This window comes from Mauremys mutica, chromosome 6 (genome assembly GCF_020497125.1).
Source record: "Mauremys mutica isolate MM-2020 ecotype Southern chromosome 6, ASM2049712v1, whole genome shotgun sequence".
Lineage (NCBI taxonomy): Eukaryota > Metazoa > Chordata > Testudines > Geoemydidae > Mauremys > Mauremys mutica.
The window spans coordinates 29,044,444-29,058,932 of NC_059077.1; the positions used below are offsets into that span (position 1 = coordinate 29,044,444).

A 14,489-nucleotide genomic window follows, 5' to 3' on the forward strand; every position below is an offset into this window, starting at 1 on the left:
TATTATAAAGAAAAGTGTCAGCTGTAAAATTCATATCAAGTTCTAATTCCCCCTTCCCCCTAAAAGCTTGCACTGGAAATGTTCCTCTTTCCTGAAAAAATCATTTTGTATAAAACTTGAATAGTTTTTAAAAGGTTTCTCTTCCATACAAAAGTATAGCATGTTGGGTCTACTATGTGTAATGCTGGCATTAATTTTGTCTTCAGAGAAAGACCCTCTGTGCAGATTGCCAACAGGCAAAAGGACTATTGAAGTGATGGCTAAATGATTTCGAAATTAGTAAAATGGTGAATTAGCCATCTAAAATTTATAAAAGATAATTAAAACCAAGTAGAATGATTCAGACCATAAAATAATATGTCTGCAGCTGAGGTCACAGGCTATGCTGCATAAATTCATATGTTCAGTTTACAACAGTAATGAAGAACATAGAATGTTTTGATTCTTCATGTACTAGTTTATCCCAAGAGAATCCTAGATTCTAAGATCTAATATGAACATAAGCTCTTCTATTTCCTTGCAACATGTTGTCTATGGTAACACATGCCATGTACCGTATACATTTAGGTATCTGATGCACTTTCCTTTAGGTAGTGGGATATTGAGATCCTAGTAGTTTCACACTGAACCAAATGGCCAAACCTCTGCATTTTTATTTCACCAGCATATCAGTTTAGTCATCACGTGCAATATATTTGTCATGTGAAAGCAATGTTCAATTTCCATAAAAATACTGATGAGGAACTTCTGCAGTCCCATTTCCTTCTTATTCATTATATTCTAGTAGCCTGTAGAAGCCCCAATCAGGGATCTGGGCACCAAAGTACCAAGTGCTGTACTAACAAGTAGCAAATGACAGTCCCTGAGCCCCAAAAGACAGTCCCAAAGAGCTTCCATGACATTATATACTAGGTTCAAACATCTCTTGGATGGATCTATGCAAATATAAAACCATAATTTCCTGGAATAAAAAACAACGCATTTTTCATGTTGAATCTCTTGGCCATAATGTGATATGAAACAGGTAGTTTCTTGTATATATTTACTGTTGTCATTATCAATTGCTTTGAAATGGTTTCCATGAAGCAGTCTCCTTGACCACGTTATAAGTGTTTATACTCAACATAATTCCAGCGGAAAAAAAGGTTGTGCATGCATGTGTGTGTTCTGTGTTGCTCTTTTCCTTCTAAAATTTAATAAGAAATTAGCAGTGGGGGAATAATCCCAGACAGTTAATTTAAGAAAGCTAAATAATGACACCTGATATGGGGTAACCTAAGATATGGGGTAACCTAACCTCTGATTGACTTCAGAAACCGGTCCTAAATTTGCTGCGATTCATTTAATATAGAGCTTTGCCTACATAACTGACATGAAGTTGGAGTCTACTTCCATGTACAAATGTTTTTGCACTACTGCATCTTACTAACCTTACTTGAACTTTAAAAGCTTTAGAGTCTTGGATAAAGACTTCAAAATGTAGGGTATTTTTCTTTATCCAACATTTACTTATAAATGTGAGTTCATGCTCTTTCTCCTAAAGCCCTTCATTCTTTCATCAAACATGCTTGTTTTAAATTCATTGCTTTTTTCTACTGTATAAGCTAGGTGGACCTAGACACTTACAGAAAGAATCTAAAGCATTTGGTTGTTATTAGAGTGATGATAGCTGAATCACACATGCAAAAAATTAAAGAAACCTTACAAATGTTCAAGTGATTTTTGTTTTGTTTTGGGGCTATGGAGCGCCAAACCACATCCTGTAGTATACATGGACCTTTTCCATTTTTTGTTTTTATTATGAAGTAACATTTAAGGCTAATAAAACAATCAAGGACAATATTTTTATTCTCTATTCCCAGCATTTTATTATTTTTTATTTAAATATAACATACTGTACATTGTTGATCAGCCTTTTAAAATAAACAAAAACAAAAAACCCACCCTCTTTAACTTGATCAGGAGTTCCCTCTTATGGTAAAAGGAACTCGAATACTCTGGGAAGACTGTCTGCAGCACAATTCTCCCACACTACATACCAGAGCATGCCTATAGTGTAGGCCATCATTTTCCTTCAAGAATTTTTTATTTTTGTTAACCATCAGGCACCAACCATTCGTTCCACAGAATGGCTCCTGTCCTCATCTCTTCTCACTTCAGAAAAGTTATATTTTCTATTCTTGGCCTCTGTGAGCAGCGATATGTTTTGCTAGAAGCTGTTTTAGTGTTTTGAAATCCTGTAATTATGAATGTTTACATATACACTCCCCTAAGTCATGTAAATGGTTCTGTGAAATGAGAACCTAGTTTGTACCATAGATGTTGTTAAAGTGGTTATCCAATACTATATTTTCTCAACCAAACATTTAATTTTTGTTGTGGGTGGTCCATTATACATTGTCATATGCAATTATTACTTTAAAAAATTAAACAAGAAAACCTCCCTCTTAATATGACAAGTTTTGCTATTCAGTCTCAATTACAAATTTAATTTTAACATCTGAAATTCTACTGTAGGTAGATTTTTTAAAAAATCTCATTCATCAACAAACAGGTTGGAAACCAAATACCACAAAATGCAATATTAGCTACAAGCCAAAATATTGTGCCTCAAATGCACTTTTTTGTTATAAAACAGCCAACTTTTTTGGAGGGACAGGAAATACAATCTGACCATTCTTTGTTTTACATGTTATGGGAAAGCTGCTGCTATTGCTTTTTTTTTTTTAATACACAGCTAATACTTAAATAACGATTAACATTGGAAGTGCTGGTTAAGCATTGACTCAAATAAGTTATAGACGATCACAAGAACACCAGCCTTTCTACAGGTAAAACTTTAGTGTTTAAAAAAAAAAGACACATTTAGCAAGACTCTCCTTTGTATCAAAATACAGTTTCCAAACAATAAAAATAAAACCAACTTTTTCCCAACAATACTGAAGATAGAACTGCACATCAATATAATCTCATAGTTATCACTTAAAGTATTTAGAAAAAATATTATTATACTACTTTTTTTCTCACTACAGACACTGCAGAGAAGTTTATGCATTTATTTAGTGGAATACAATGTGAAGACAGTGGTACATGTTGGCTGATGTACTGTTTTCTATTCATCTGCTCTAACGAAATGAATCTCAGTACAGTTATATTGATTAGCTATCCATAGCTCTCTAAATTTACAGAAATAAGTAAAGCAAAAAACAAACCTTATATTCTTTTAGGTTGACCAGACTTCATAATAGGCTTAAACTCATTTGCTCAAATTAAGCCATGGGAATAGTAACATTTTATAAAAAGTGCCTGATGTGTTTTTTGAGCATTCATTTATTGTGATGGATATGAAAGATATTCTAACTTGGGACACGGATGCTGTTTTTAAGCTGGCTCTCATAATGTTATATGCATGTGAAAGTAGTCTCTGATAAATGCATGATCATGAATATCCTATGCTGTTTATTCAGGAAATGCTCCCAATATATGTCTGCGACTCTTCAAGCTGTTAATGAGGACAATTTGGTTGAATTATGCAGGTTAACTGAATAAGGACTGAAGGAGTGTGCTCTTTTTGGACTCACTTTTCGGGAGCCAAATTCGGCTCTCAGGTGCTTCCAACTTCACAGGATAATTCTGCTTGTATTTAAATGCATTCAATATTGCAATCTCATTAAAATCAATGGGCACGAGCCACATTTAGGGATTTTTCCAAAGACTACTAAAGGCAATGAAAAGATTCCCATTAACTGCAATGAATTTTGAATCAGACCCCTATGTAAGACCATACATTATTCCCAAATACAAATCAGTGGGATCTGAATTACATACACATCCCAAACACGAATGCACCTGAGTACAGATTTGGCCCTCTCCATCCATTTCATACAAGCAACAAAACCCTCCTGACAATGTATTTCTTGAAGTTTGTTCTTGAGTGATGGCAGGTAGGATTCACAAACATAAACACATCCAATGTGTGTGATAAATCTGAGCACTGCTTCAGGTCCTTTTGCTTAAGTGCAAAACAGTTTAGAAGAAAACAGATTGGACATATTCACTAAAATGCTGACTTTACCTTAAAGACTTGTCAGTTTCCTATTCTCAGGCAGTCAGTAAGGTTTTGAAAGTTTACTCTATCAACCCCTATGAGAAAAGCTGAAAAAAAGGGGGGAAAATAAGGAAGCAACCGAGGAAATCATTTAAAACCAAAAAAAGATATTTAACATCCTATTAAATAAATAACTTAGAGAGAAATAAAAAGGAATGAAGTTAGAATACATGGGAAAACCATACTATTCATTTTGTTAGAACAGTTTAACTCTAATATGCTTATATTTCTTAATCCTATCCATTCTTCCACAAGGCTACTCCAGAAACTTCTTTATTTGTGCATATGACCCAAGTGCTTCCAGTAAATGCTTGCGTGTTTAACTGTTCATTGGATCATTAGGCTTGAATGAGCAATGAAGGTCTTTGATATGAGTTAGTATTCCATAAATAACTTTCCCCAAAGATCATTCAACAGATTGTCTCACGTCCTGCAAGTTCTATCACAGAGATAAAAAAACATTATTCACACTGGGAATAGTTCCCATCCCATTTGATCCAGCTTGTATCTTGATTATAAGATATGACACAGAACTAATTAAAAGTCCTTCATGTGCCAGCAATGAGCACAAAACCTTCAAAGGCTTCCCCCCCTTTTCAAACAAGCAGACGTCTGCACTGTTTCTTTGCCTTTACTCTTCAAGAGGATTACCAAGTGTACTTGACAAAAGAGCCTTTGGTTCAACTGCATCAATAAAACAGTTCCTTCATCTATGACATTACTACCATTGGAAGAAAGTGAGCTGAGGTGTTTTTCCTCCTTGTTTTCTGTCCTCTCTTTGTAGCTCCTCTTCCATTCAAGGCCACAAACATTTGTCTTCCATTGTGCTTCCAATTTAAGGATGCGTATGTGTTGTATCCATTTTCTTCTATTCTTTCCTTCAATTTACAATCGCTGTTAAACTCTTTCTGTAAAAAGAGAAAAATGAACTGGCCAGTTCAGAATGTAAAGACTTTTTAACAGTATTGAGGATAAAATAATATCATATACAATAATAACCTGAAGAATTCCAAAGTGCTTTACAAGTTTTCTACATAATCTAGATGATTATTATAAAATCATAGTTTGCTTATTGAAATATTTAATTGCATGCACATTATAACATGTCAGTTATGCTACAAAATAAAAATGTAACTGGTTGGGCAATAAATAATTATATATAGTAATAAGAGTATATAATTCACCCACTAGTGAAATGCAGCCACCTCTGGGATGGGACATGGCATCAATACTACATCAGTTTCTCAGTTATAAGGTTTCTCTATGTAGCAGTCATGGACTCATTCACCATGTTGCACTTCTAAGCAAATGCAATCTTTGAAGTGTCTTGATCCAGGTTATTGGTAGCACATGTTAAATGACTCTATAAACTGTAAATTTTAAACTGTAAAGGCTCATTTAAACTAAAGTCCATTCATACCACTGTGGCACTGAAAAGGAGATGTTAAGTGGGTGCAAATCACTCTGGCAGTGTAAATGGACCTTAAGGCCCCTTTAACATGCCAGAATGGTATAAAGGGCCTTACCATAAATAAGGATCAGGACCTGAAAGACTTCAGTGCCTGGCCCAATATCCATATTGTAAGAATGTTCACTGTGAACCTAACAAAATTCTGCATACACACTTCCAAGGATGAATGGTTTCCATTTTTCAAGAAAATTGGTATCAGTTTGCTAGGAGAGGATGTAAAACATAAAAGGCAAGTATGTTGTCATGGGAGGCTAATTGTTTCTGTAATATTTACCATACACAGATCTGCTTTTCAGGAGTGATGACAAGAATGTCTTTAATAAACAAATAGCTTCCATATTGAAAAAAGGAATCCATTTCAATAAAGCCACTTAAATACAAATTGGAAGTCTTTTGCAAGTAGGTCACTTGAAACCCTGCTCATTGAAATGTGCAGTAAGACACAAAGCAGTATATATTTCTGTAATTCCTACATTGCAGAAAGCAAGTTCTTATTTACAGGGAAGCCCACAAGAACCCTACAATAGAACATGTAAACATTGACAACCTGCCTACCTACCGACATATGGTAATTCTAAGGCACCTAGTCAAATGCCGAGACTAAAATTAAGAAAAAAGAATATGCTGAAATAATAAAGTGTTATTTATGGTACAAATAAGATTATTTTGAGATACTTTAGACATTTTATTTCTGATGAATGTTGTTAGATACTTTGAGCATTTAAAATGTAAAAACTAGCTACAAATATATAGCAGGAACATTTATATAGCAGATAGTTTAAGTGAGTCTTTAAAATAATTACATGGTTTCAAAGACATTTGAAGATACATAGAGGCATATACGACAACTACTTTTTATACAGTTAATATAAATCTTCATGACTTATTCCTGTAGATTTCCATTTTAAAAACTGATCAAGAGTTCATTATACTTAGATACAACTAAGAACTTTTCAAACGCTGGCTTAATCTTTCACGTCTCCTCAGGGCTTTTCTACCCTTGAAGGGCTATAGCTGCATCGCTGCAGTACTTTAATGTACACACTACCTACACCGACAGGAAGGGTTCATCCATCTTTCTGAGAGATGGTAGCTAGGTTGATGGAAGAATTCTTCTGTAGACCTACCGCTGTCTACACCAGAGGTTGGGTAGGCTTTACTACACTGCTCAAGGATATGGATTCTTCACAGCCATGAGCAATGTAAGGATGATGGGTCAACCTAACTTTTTTAGTGAAGATCAGGCCTCAGTTATAAACTACAGAAAACATACTTTTGTTTTCTTCACACAGTTGACTGAATCAGTCACACTCAATTTGACTTTCAAAATGCTCTTAGTGGCAGTATTAGTCCATTAGCAGAATTATGTAAATTTGGAAAAACATCTCCAGGGGATATATTCTCCCTTTCCCAAAATAGCTCTTTATATTCACCACATTTAGAAACCTAAAGACTGCTTGGATTTACTTTAATATTTCATCATTTGCTTCAATGGAGAAAAAAAGGCAAGTGGCCATTAACTTAAGCAACAGCTCTAAGCCACACTAATTCTCCTTCTGTCTGGTCAATCCTGAATCTGATAAATAAATCAAATTAAAGAGCCCCTGTCCCTTTGCCTGCTCATACTAGCTGTAAAATACCAATCAAAAAGGCTGGCAAATATTTCTGATAAAAATAAAAAAACTCATTTGACTCCTTTTTCCCAGATGCAGAATTCTATTCTGATCCAAACTTTCATCCTAGTTCACAAATGATAAAAAAAGTTTTACTGGAATAAATTTGGCCATTAAACCCATTAGTGAATTATGCAGGCCATTCTAAACAATGACAGTGTCATGCTCTACCTGTAAGTTTATATATGGTCACCAGCCAATCAGGGTCAAGATCATGTGGCCACTCAGGGAGCCGGCTGAGGAATCCTAGAAGCTAGCCTACCCAAGGCTGAATTCCAAAGTAAGTCAAAGTAAGCGCAGTCGGATGGTCAGTGCTGCTTCCTGAGGACCCACTGGGCCTGGGTTCAAAACTGAATTTGAGACCAGGGTCCTGACATGTACACTATAGATATATGTAGTATGTGTGTAAACCAGAGTTTAGTTCACCCATTCATGGGGTTATATTATGTGCAGCTGTGAAAATGATTGGTGATAATTCATATATTACACAAACACATATTCTATTTTTTATAGGTAAGTACAGGTTTACCAAACTCTGATTAACCAAAGTTTGATTATGTTCCTGAGGATGTGATTATCCCCCTCTCAACTGTGTTCTTGTGCGATAATCAGTGTTGCCCCTTTAAAGCTGGTGAATCTGTAAAGCTGACCAGTATGCTGTCCAGTGCACTCTAGAGTTGGGAACCTAGTGTACAGCCTTTAAATGCCTTCCAAGCTGCTGCTCCATCATCTGAAACCCCTGTTTATGAGGTTTCAGATGCTTCCCCCAAAATTATTGACAAACAGGATTGTACTGTAGACATGAAAGAATAAAATACCTTTAAAATTTTATTTTTTTTTAGATTCTCCCCAAAGTGTCTGCAGTTTTCATGCTGTGTTGGCTGCTATTTAGTGGGAGACCTGACCGGAACAGACACCAGAACAGGCTATTTCCATGACGAATGCCAGCAGCCACTGCCAAACTTTAGCCTAATGAACAAACCACGGTGAGCTGGTTTATGAGAGCCTGAAATTTTGATGAAGAACTCCTTGCAGCTCTAATTACTAGAAAATTAGATAACTGAGCTAGTCGGGGGGAGGGGGGGAAAACTATGGTTATGAGTCCTGCAGTCCATTTTGAAAACAAAAGCAACATACTTACAGAGCCATAGACTTTTCCTTTCTTGTTCATGGCTAAATAATAGTTGCTGTTAATCGATTTAACCGCCACAACTCCAATTTCCACAGATGTTATCTCCAATATGCCTAAAATACAAAAATGAAATAAAATAAATCAATAAATGAGAGGCACAGCTCAAAGAATTTTAATCATTTCATTAAAGAAAGTGATCTGCCTGTTACAGAAAAAAAAGAGATCAAATTTAAAATGAATCCCTTCAAATCATGCTAAAATTCAGTTAATATTCAGAACCAACCAACCAACAAGCTTTAGTAACATTCCTCTCCAAATCACTACAAGAGAATATACAAACATTGTTTCAATTATCATGTTTCCTTTGCTAACCCTGCATTTAAAACCCCCATAAAATACTTAAACAGTTCCACTCTTAGCATAGATTTCACTAAAAGTTATCAGAAGAGACATCTGAACCACAGCATTAAATTAAATCTATAGCATATGTCAATAGACTGTCAGATTTGCCCCAATCTTCAAAAACAGTGGTAAACTATTTATTCCTTGTAGGACATTTAGATAAACTAAATCTCTCGGCTGCATTGAGCTGATAAATTCATTTTTGGCAAGTGTGTTGACATTCTGGGATATAGTAAGACTAACCTTGACATCCACATTATCTTGGGATGGCAGAGAAACACTTTGCTCTGTTTGTAATAAAAGTGATTAGCATTTTTTTTCCCAAGAAGATAGCTTTCTGCAGGGCCGTCCAGAGGATTCAGGGGGCCTGGGGCAAAACGGGGGAGTTGCGGCACTTGTACTCACCCGGCGGCGGTCTGGGTCTTCGGCGGCATTTCGGCGGCGAGGGGCCCTTCAGTTGCTCCGCATCTTCGGCAGCACTGAAGGGCCCCCTACCGCTGAAATGCCACCGAAGACCTGGACTGCTGCTGGGCCAGGGCTCGCGGGGCCCTTGTGGGGCCCGGGGCAAATTGCCCCCCTCCCCGGGCGGCCCTGGCATTCTGGGATACTGAATGGCTCAAAGGACCAGTAATGGGATACAGAGTCTTTTATCTTTAGATTATTTTAATCCATATTGGGTTGTGAGTGTGACAAGTCACTGCCCCATGTGTGATGTTAGTGGTTCCTGTTAATATTAGGCAAGTCTCAATATCAACAAAACCACCACAAAAATGTCATCCTGCAGTGTCAGTAGCAGGCCAGTGGGTATGAAGATGGAGCTAAAACTGACTGTGTCCACATTGGAATTAATATCTTGTTTAGGAGCCATATTTAAATTCAGGTTAAATATAGCTCATGTTAAACTGGTTTTAACATGGCTTATGCAGCCTGTGTAGGTGAGTCCAAACCTTTCTCCCTGATGTATAAACAGGTCTATATGACATGCTAAAATAGTGTCCTGCCTATTCTAGTGCAAAAACTGCATGAGTGGTAGCAATGGTCAGAAATTTTAGGAATAACAAATCCTAGGCCTTCTACACTGGCCAAGCAACCTTAGGAACAAATTTAGTTGGAACTAGGTTTCAGCAAGTTTTCTACAGTGATGAGCTGCCAACATTTGAAGCAATGGGAACCCACAACAATTTCCCTCCAAGCTTGTGATAAACCTTGTGTCCAAGGGGTGCAAGTGCTCTCAGAAATAAGGGTTGGGGTGCTGGGGAATCCATTTGTTTTCCCAGTCACCTAAAAATTCCATATTATAATCACAACTAGAGAAGAAATCAACATAACTAGACATTCAGTGCATTAGCTGGAAATGTTTATTTTTGGTCCTTAAACCATATTGAGTACATTAAGACTCTAGAACCTAATCTGAAGTGGGGTTTGGGGTGAAGACCTTATGTGAGGAGCATCCTTTCCTGGGCCTTTCTTTGATAATTGTGCTACATACAGGGAAAAGCCCATTGTGAGTGGGGTACCTTGGTGGGGTGATGCTAGGAAACGTGCAATAATGGTATTTGGTCTGTAGTAAAGGAATTCTTTGCCTCTAGCATGGAGGGCTTGTAGGAGGAAATCTGTTTGGGCCATGCATATTAAAAGCATTGTGAATCTATGTATGAGAGAACTATCACGTAATTTTTAATGGTGAACAAGCTGGTGAGGTAGTTAACATTTACCAAAAATAAAGAAAAACATCAAATGGACCCAGTCAATATTATGGATTATTTTTTCTCACTGAAGGATAAGTGGCTTCCCTGGTGCATCCAGCAGCCACAGAAGTGAGTGAGGGCTTTCCATTGACCAGTTAGGAGTTGGATTTTGTACTAACAGCCTGCCACAACTAGCCTGATCCTGCTGTTCCTGCATGCACAAAAGTCTAATTGACTTTAATAATAGCCACAAGCAGGAAATAATGGTGGAATCAGGCCCTTCCATATTTCCTTTTTGAAAATGAAAGGCCATTTTTAAGCAGAAAGCAGAATTAGAAGTTTTCCAGTTTCTCTGTCTTGTCCACATTGAGAGTTACAAACTATCCTTTGGGCTCTGTTTTTGTTTATTTAAATTACTCTGTTTATCAAATCTCTTAATACAAATTTAGGATGATAACAGATATGTGTGACTCAAATCTATACCTATAATAAAATATAAATCCTGACAGGCATGAACAATTGAAGCGGTCCATATTATTGGAAACTTTGAAATAGCCCTCTTTCCAGGGGCAGCTACAGGCCCCAGCACGCCAAGTGTGTGCTTGGGGCGGCATGCCGCGGGGGGCGCTCTGCTGGTCGCCGGGAGGGTGGCAGGCAGGCAGTCTTCGGCGGCATGCCTGTAGAGGGTCCGCTGGTCCCGTGGCTCCGGTGGACCTCCCGTGGCTTCGGTGCGCGGACCGGCGACCGGCAGAGCACCCCTCCACGGCATGCTGCCGTGCTTGGGGCGGCAAAATGTCTAGAGCCACCCCTGCCACTTTCCTTCTGCCATAAGCCTTGTGAGTTCATATTTTCATCTGCAATAAGATAAATCATCATGGTGCGGGATAATGTAATGCAGAGAATTCTGTAATCTAAAAGAACTCCATTATGGTGAGATGAGCCTGATTATCTACTGAAGTCTACATTAATCTCCCCTGAGAACCTAAACACTTACAGTGTGAGTAAACACTGAATGAAGATGCAATTAATAGTAGTGCAGGTTCACTGCCAGTGAGGAGCAGGGAAAGAGGTTTACAATAATATCCAGATCTCAACTCTCTCACCTCCAAAGGGTTGAAAACCAGTAATAGTAGGGACCCATTGGGAATCTGGAGCTTCCTGACTAGTTCCAGTCAGGAAAAGACGTGGGCAGCCAGATCAGTGAAAGCTTATGATATCTCAGTCAACATTAACATACACATGCTTTAGGGCATGCCTTGACTGTAAAGTCAGCTTGAGGTATAACTTGAGTGTTGCCTCCAACTGATTCCCATCCACATCTCTAGCTTGAATTAGGTGGTACTTTAAACTCAAACTAGCTGGCCTATCGGGGATGCTACTGATGTTTGAGCTAATGATGGAATGGGGATGTGGCTACTCTGTGCTGGCAACCCAATCACTAGGAGTGTTGTTTTTGGTGTGGCCACTCTCCCTTGAGCCAGGTTAATGAGAGGTGTTAACTCAAGGTCTGTTCTATACTTAAAACTTAGATTGACATGGCTGCAGCACTCACAGGTGTGAAAAATCCACACCCCAAAATGCTATAGCTATGCAAACCTAACCTTGAATACAGATGCAGCTACGTCAATGAAGAATGCTTCCATCAGCCTAGCTACCATCGCTCGGGGAGGTGGAGTTCCTACAGCAATGGAAGAAACCCCTTCCACCGCTCTAGCCTGTGTCTTAACTACAGGCTTGCCCTATGCCACTCTAGTGTCCATAGTGTAAACATGGCTTAACTCTATAGTGAAGATGTACCCTTTGGCAGCATAGCCAAAGGGAAATAAGGACAGGAGTGAGGAGCTCCCAAGTTCTAATTCTAACGCTGCTATTAAGTTACAATGGAGGCTACATTGAGTCATTTCACCTTTCCATACCCTGGATTCCCCACCTGTAAAATGGGGCAATAATACTTATTTACTAACCACAGAGGAGAGAATTAATTAATTAGGGCCAGATCCTCAGATGACCTAAACCAGTGTAGCTCCATTGACTTAAGTGGAGTTAAGGCAATTTACACCAGATGAGGATCTGGTCTCTAATGTTTAAACAGCTCTTTTGAGATTTATTGCCACGTTCACCTGTCACACTCAGATAGCGTCAAAGTTTCTCTTTGGCTTGCCTACAAGAGCATTCTATGAAGAACAGCAGCTCTCTAGTTTCACCACCCTGTTGGCCATCCCCCTCCCTCAAAGTACTCCAGCTCAGAAACAAGCATCATTAAATGGAGTGACTGTAGACGACAACCCCTGGGTGGGGTGAAGATGTGGTGCAAGCACTCCCTCTGTCCCTTTTTCTGTGTGATTGATATGTTTTTGCTCTTTCCCATGCCAGACAGTGATGGGGAGAACACTGACCCTTCTTTATAAGGAAATTTTAAATTGCAGTAATTCCTAGTGTGGGTCAAATAAAACCAGGTTGGATCCATTTCTAACAAAGAAAGAATCTAAATTAGCATTTCAAGGGACATTATTAATAAAGATATGTCAATATTGATTAAACTGAATTATATTTTGTCATATTATACTTGTAAGAATTGCAACATGTTAAAATAAAATGTTATTCTATTGACCAATATAGTATCACTTTTCAGTATAACATATTTGTGAAATTTTCAAGTGCAGTTTGAAACTGGATAGTATATTGCTCAAGTACAAAATTGGAATTGAATTAGCCAGTCTTGTTTTGCACTTGAATGATGCACAAATATATTGTAAGTTGATACAGTACTTTAATGCAGCGTTTCTCAAACTGGGGTCACCGCTTGTGTAGGGAAAGCCCCTGGTGGGCAGGGCCAGTTTGTTTACCTGCCCCGTCCGCAGGTCCGGCCGATTGCGGCTCCCACTGGCCACGGTTTGCCGCTGCAGGCCAATGGGGGCTGCTGGAAGTGGCAGCCAGTAAGTCCCTTGGCCCACGCTGCTTCCAGCAGCTCCCATTGGCCTGGAGCAGTGAACCGCGGCCAGTGGGAGCCGCGATCGGCCGGACCTGCAGACTGGGCAGGTAAACAAACTAGCCCGGCCTGCCAGGGGCTTTCCCTACACAAGCTGCGACCCCAGTTTGAGAAACCATTCTTTACTGCATACAGTGCAATGAACCATACTCTGTATAACATCAAATACAACAGATTTTTCTGGTAAACTGTGGTCACAATCTCACACTCCATTTTATCCTCACTGATGGAGCAGAAACTAACTCATCAGGATGAATGTTATTGTGCTGGAATTAGTTTGACTGTACCCAGTAATGCTTGCCTAAAATGTGGCTGGGTTCTTCTGAACTATTATCAGTTTCTTCTCATCACCATTGGTACAGGACTTAGTCTTACAGAGTAAGTATGTTTTAAAAACTTGAAAGCGTGGATAAAAAACATTATTTATGTCCCAAATGATAACTTCATAAATTCTCATCTGCAGAGTCTTTCTGGAGATTTCAGTGGAGGTTCATGTTTGAAATGAATCCTATGTGCTTAATTTACATCAACCAAATTCTGTGCTTACTTCCCGCCCGCCTTCCCCATTGCCAATGCACCCCTGGAAACTTCAATAGAGCTGCACACTAGGTCAGTTACAGAATTTGGCTCTACTAGATCACACTGCTTCTCTCCCTATGCAATTTTGCCTGATTGATAGTCTCTTCTTTAGAGACTTTATGTTTCAGGGCCCTGATTGAAAGTCCATTTAAGGCAATGGAATCTTCCCATTTATTCTGTGATACAGCCATATGCATAACCAAATTTAGATGAGACCACCAGTTTGTTTGACTTAGGTCACAAAACAGCCACATATTGACTTTCAGAAACAATGAGCTGGAATGGATTCAAACCAATGGCCTTTGATAAAAAGATGAAAATACCTGCATACAAGTACTAGTCACTAAAGTCATTGTGTCATAAGCTGGCCCAGGTAAGAAAGAAACAGATTCTTACAGTAGAACATTCCAAAATTGTAATTAAAGTTCTTTTCACCATCTAATGAAA

At 38.4% G+C, this 14,489-nt stretch overlaps 1 protein-coding gene across 2 annotated transcripts in view; it reads right to left on the reverse strand.

Annotated features, from left to right (window-relative positions):
* Nucleotides 1-4,701: 4,701 nt before the first annotated feature.
* The window catches only part of FGF10 (fibroblast growth factor 10), an 84,943-nt gene continuing 75,155 nt past the window's right edge, over nt 4,702-14,489 (reverse strand). For both annotated transcript variants that reach the window (XM_045021624.1, XM_045021625.1), the window contains 2 exons: nt 8,394-8,497; nt 4,702-5,016 (listed from right to left, as the gene is read on the reverse strand). In XM_045021624.1, coding sequence (XP_044877559.1) covers nt 4,819-5,016; nt 8,394-8,497 — 302 coding nt within the window. In that variant the 3' untranslated portion in view covers nt 4,702-4,818. The remainder of the gene's footprint in view (nt 5,017-8,393; nt 8,498-14,489) is intronic.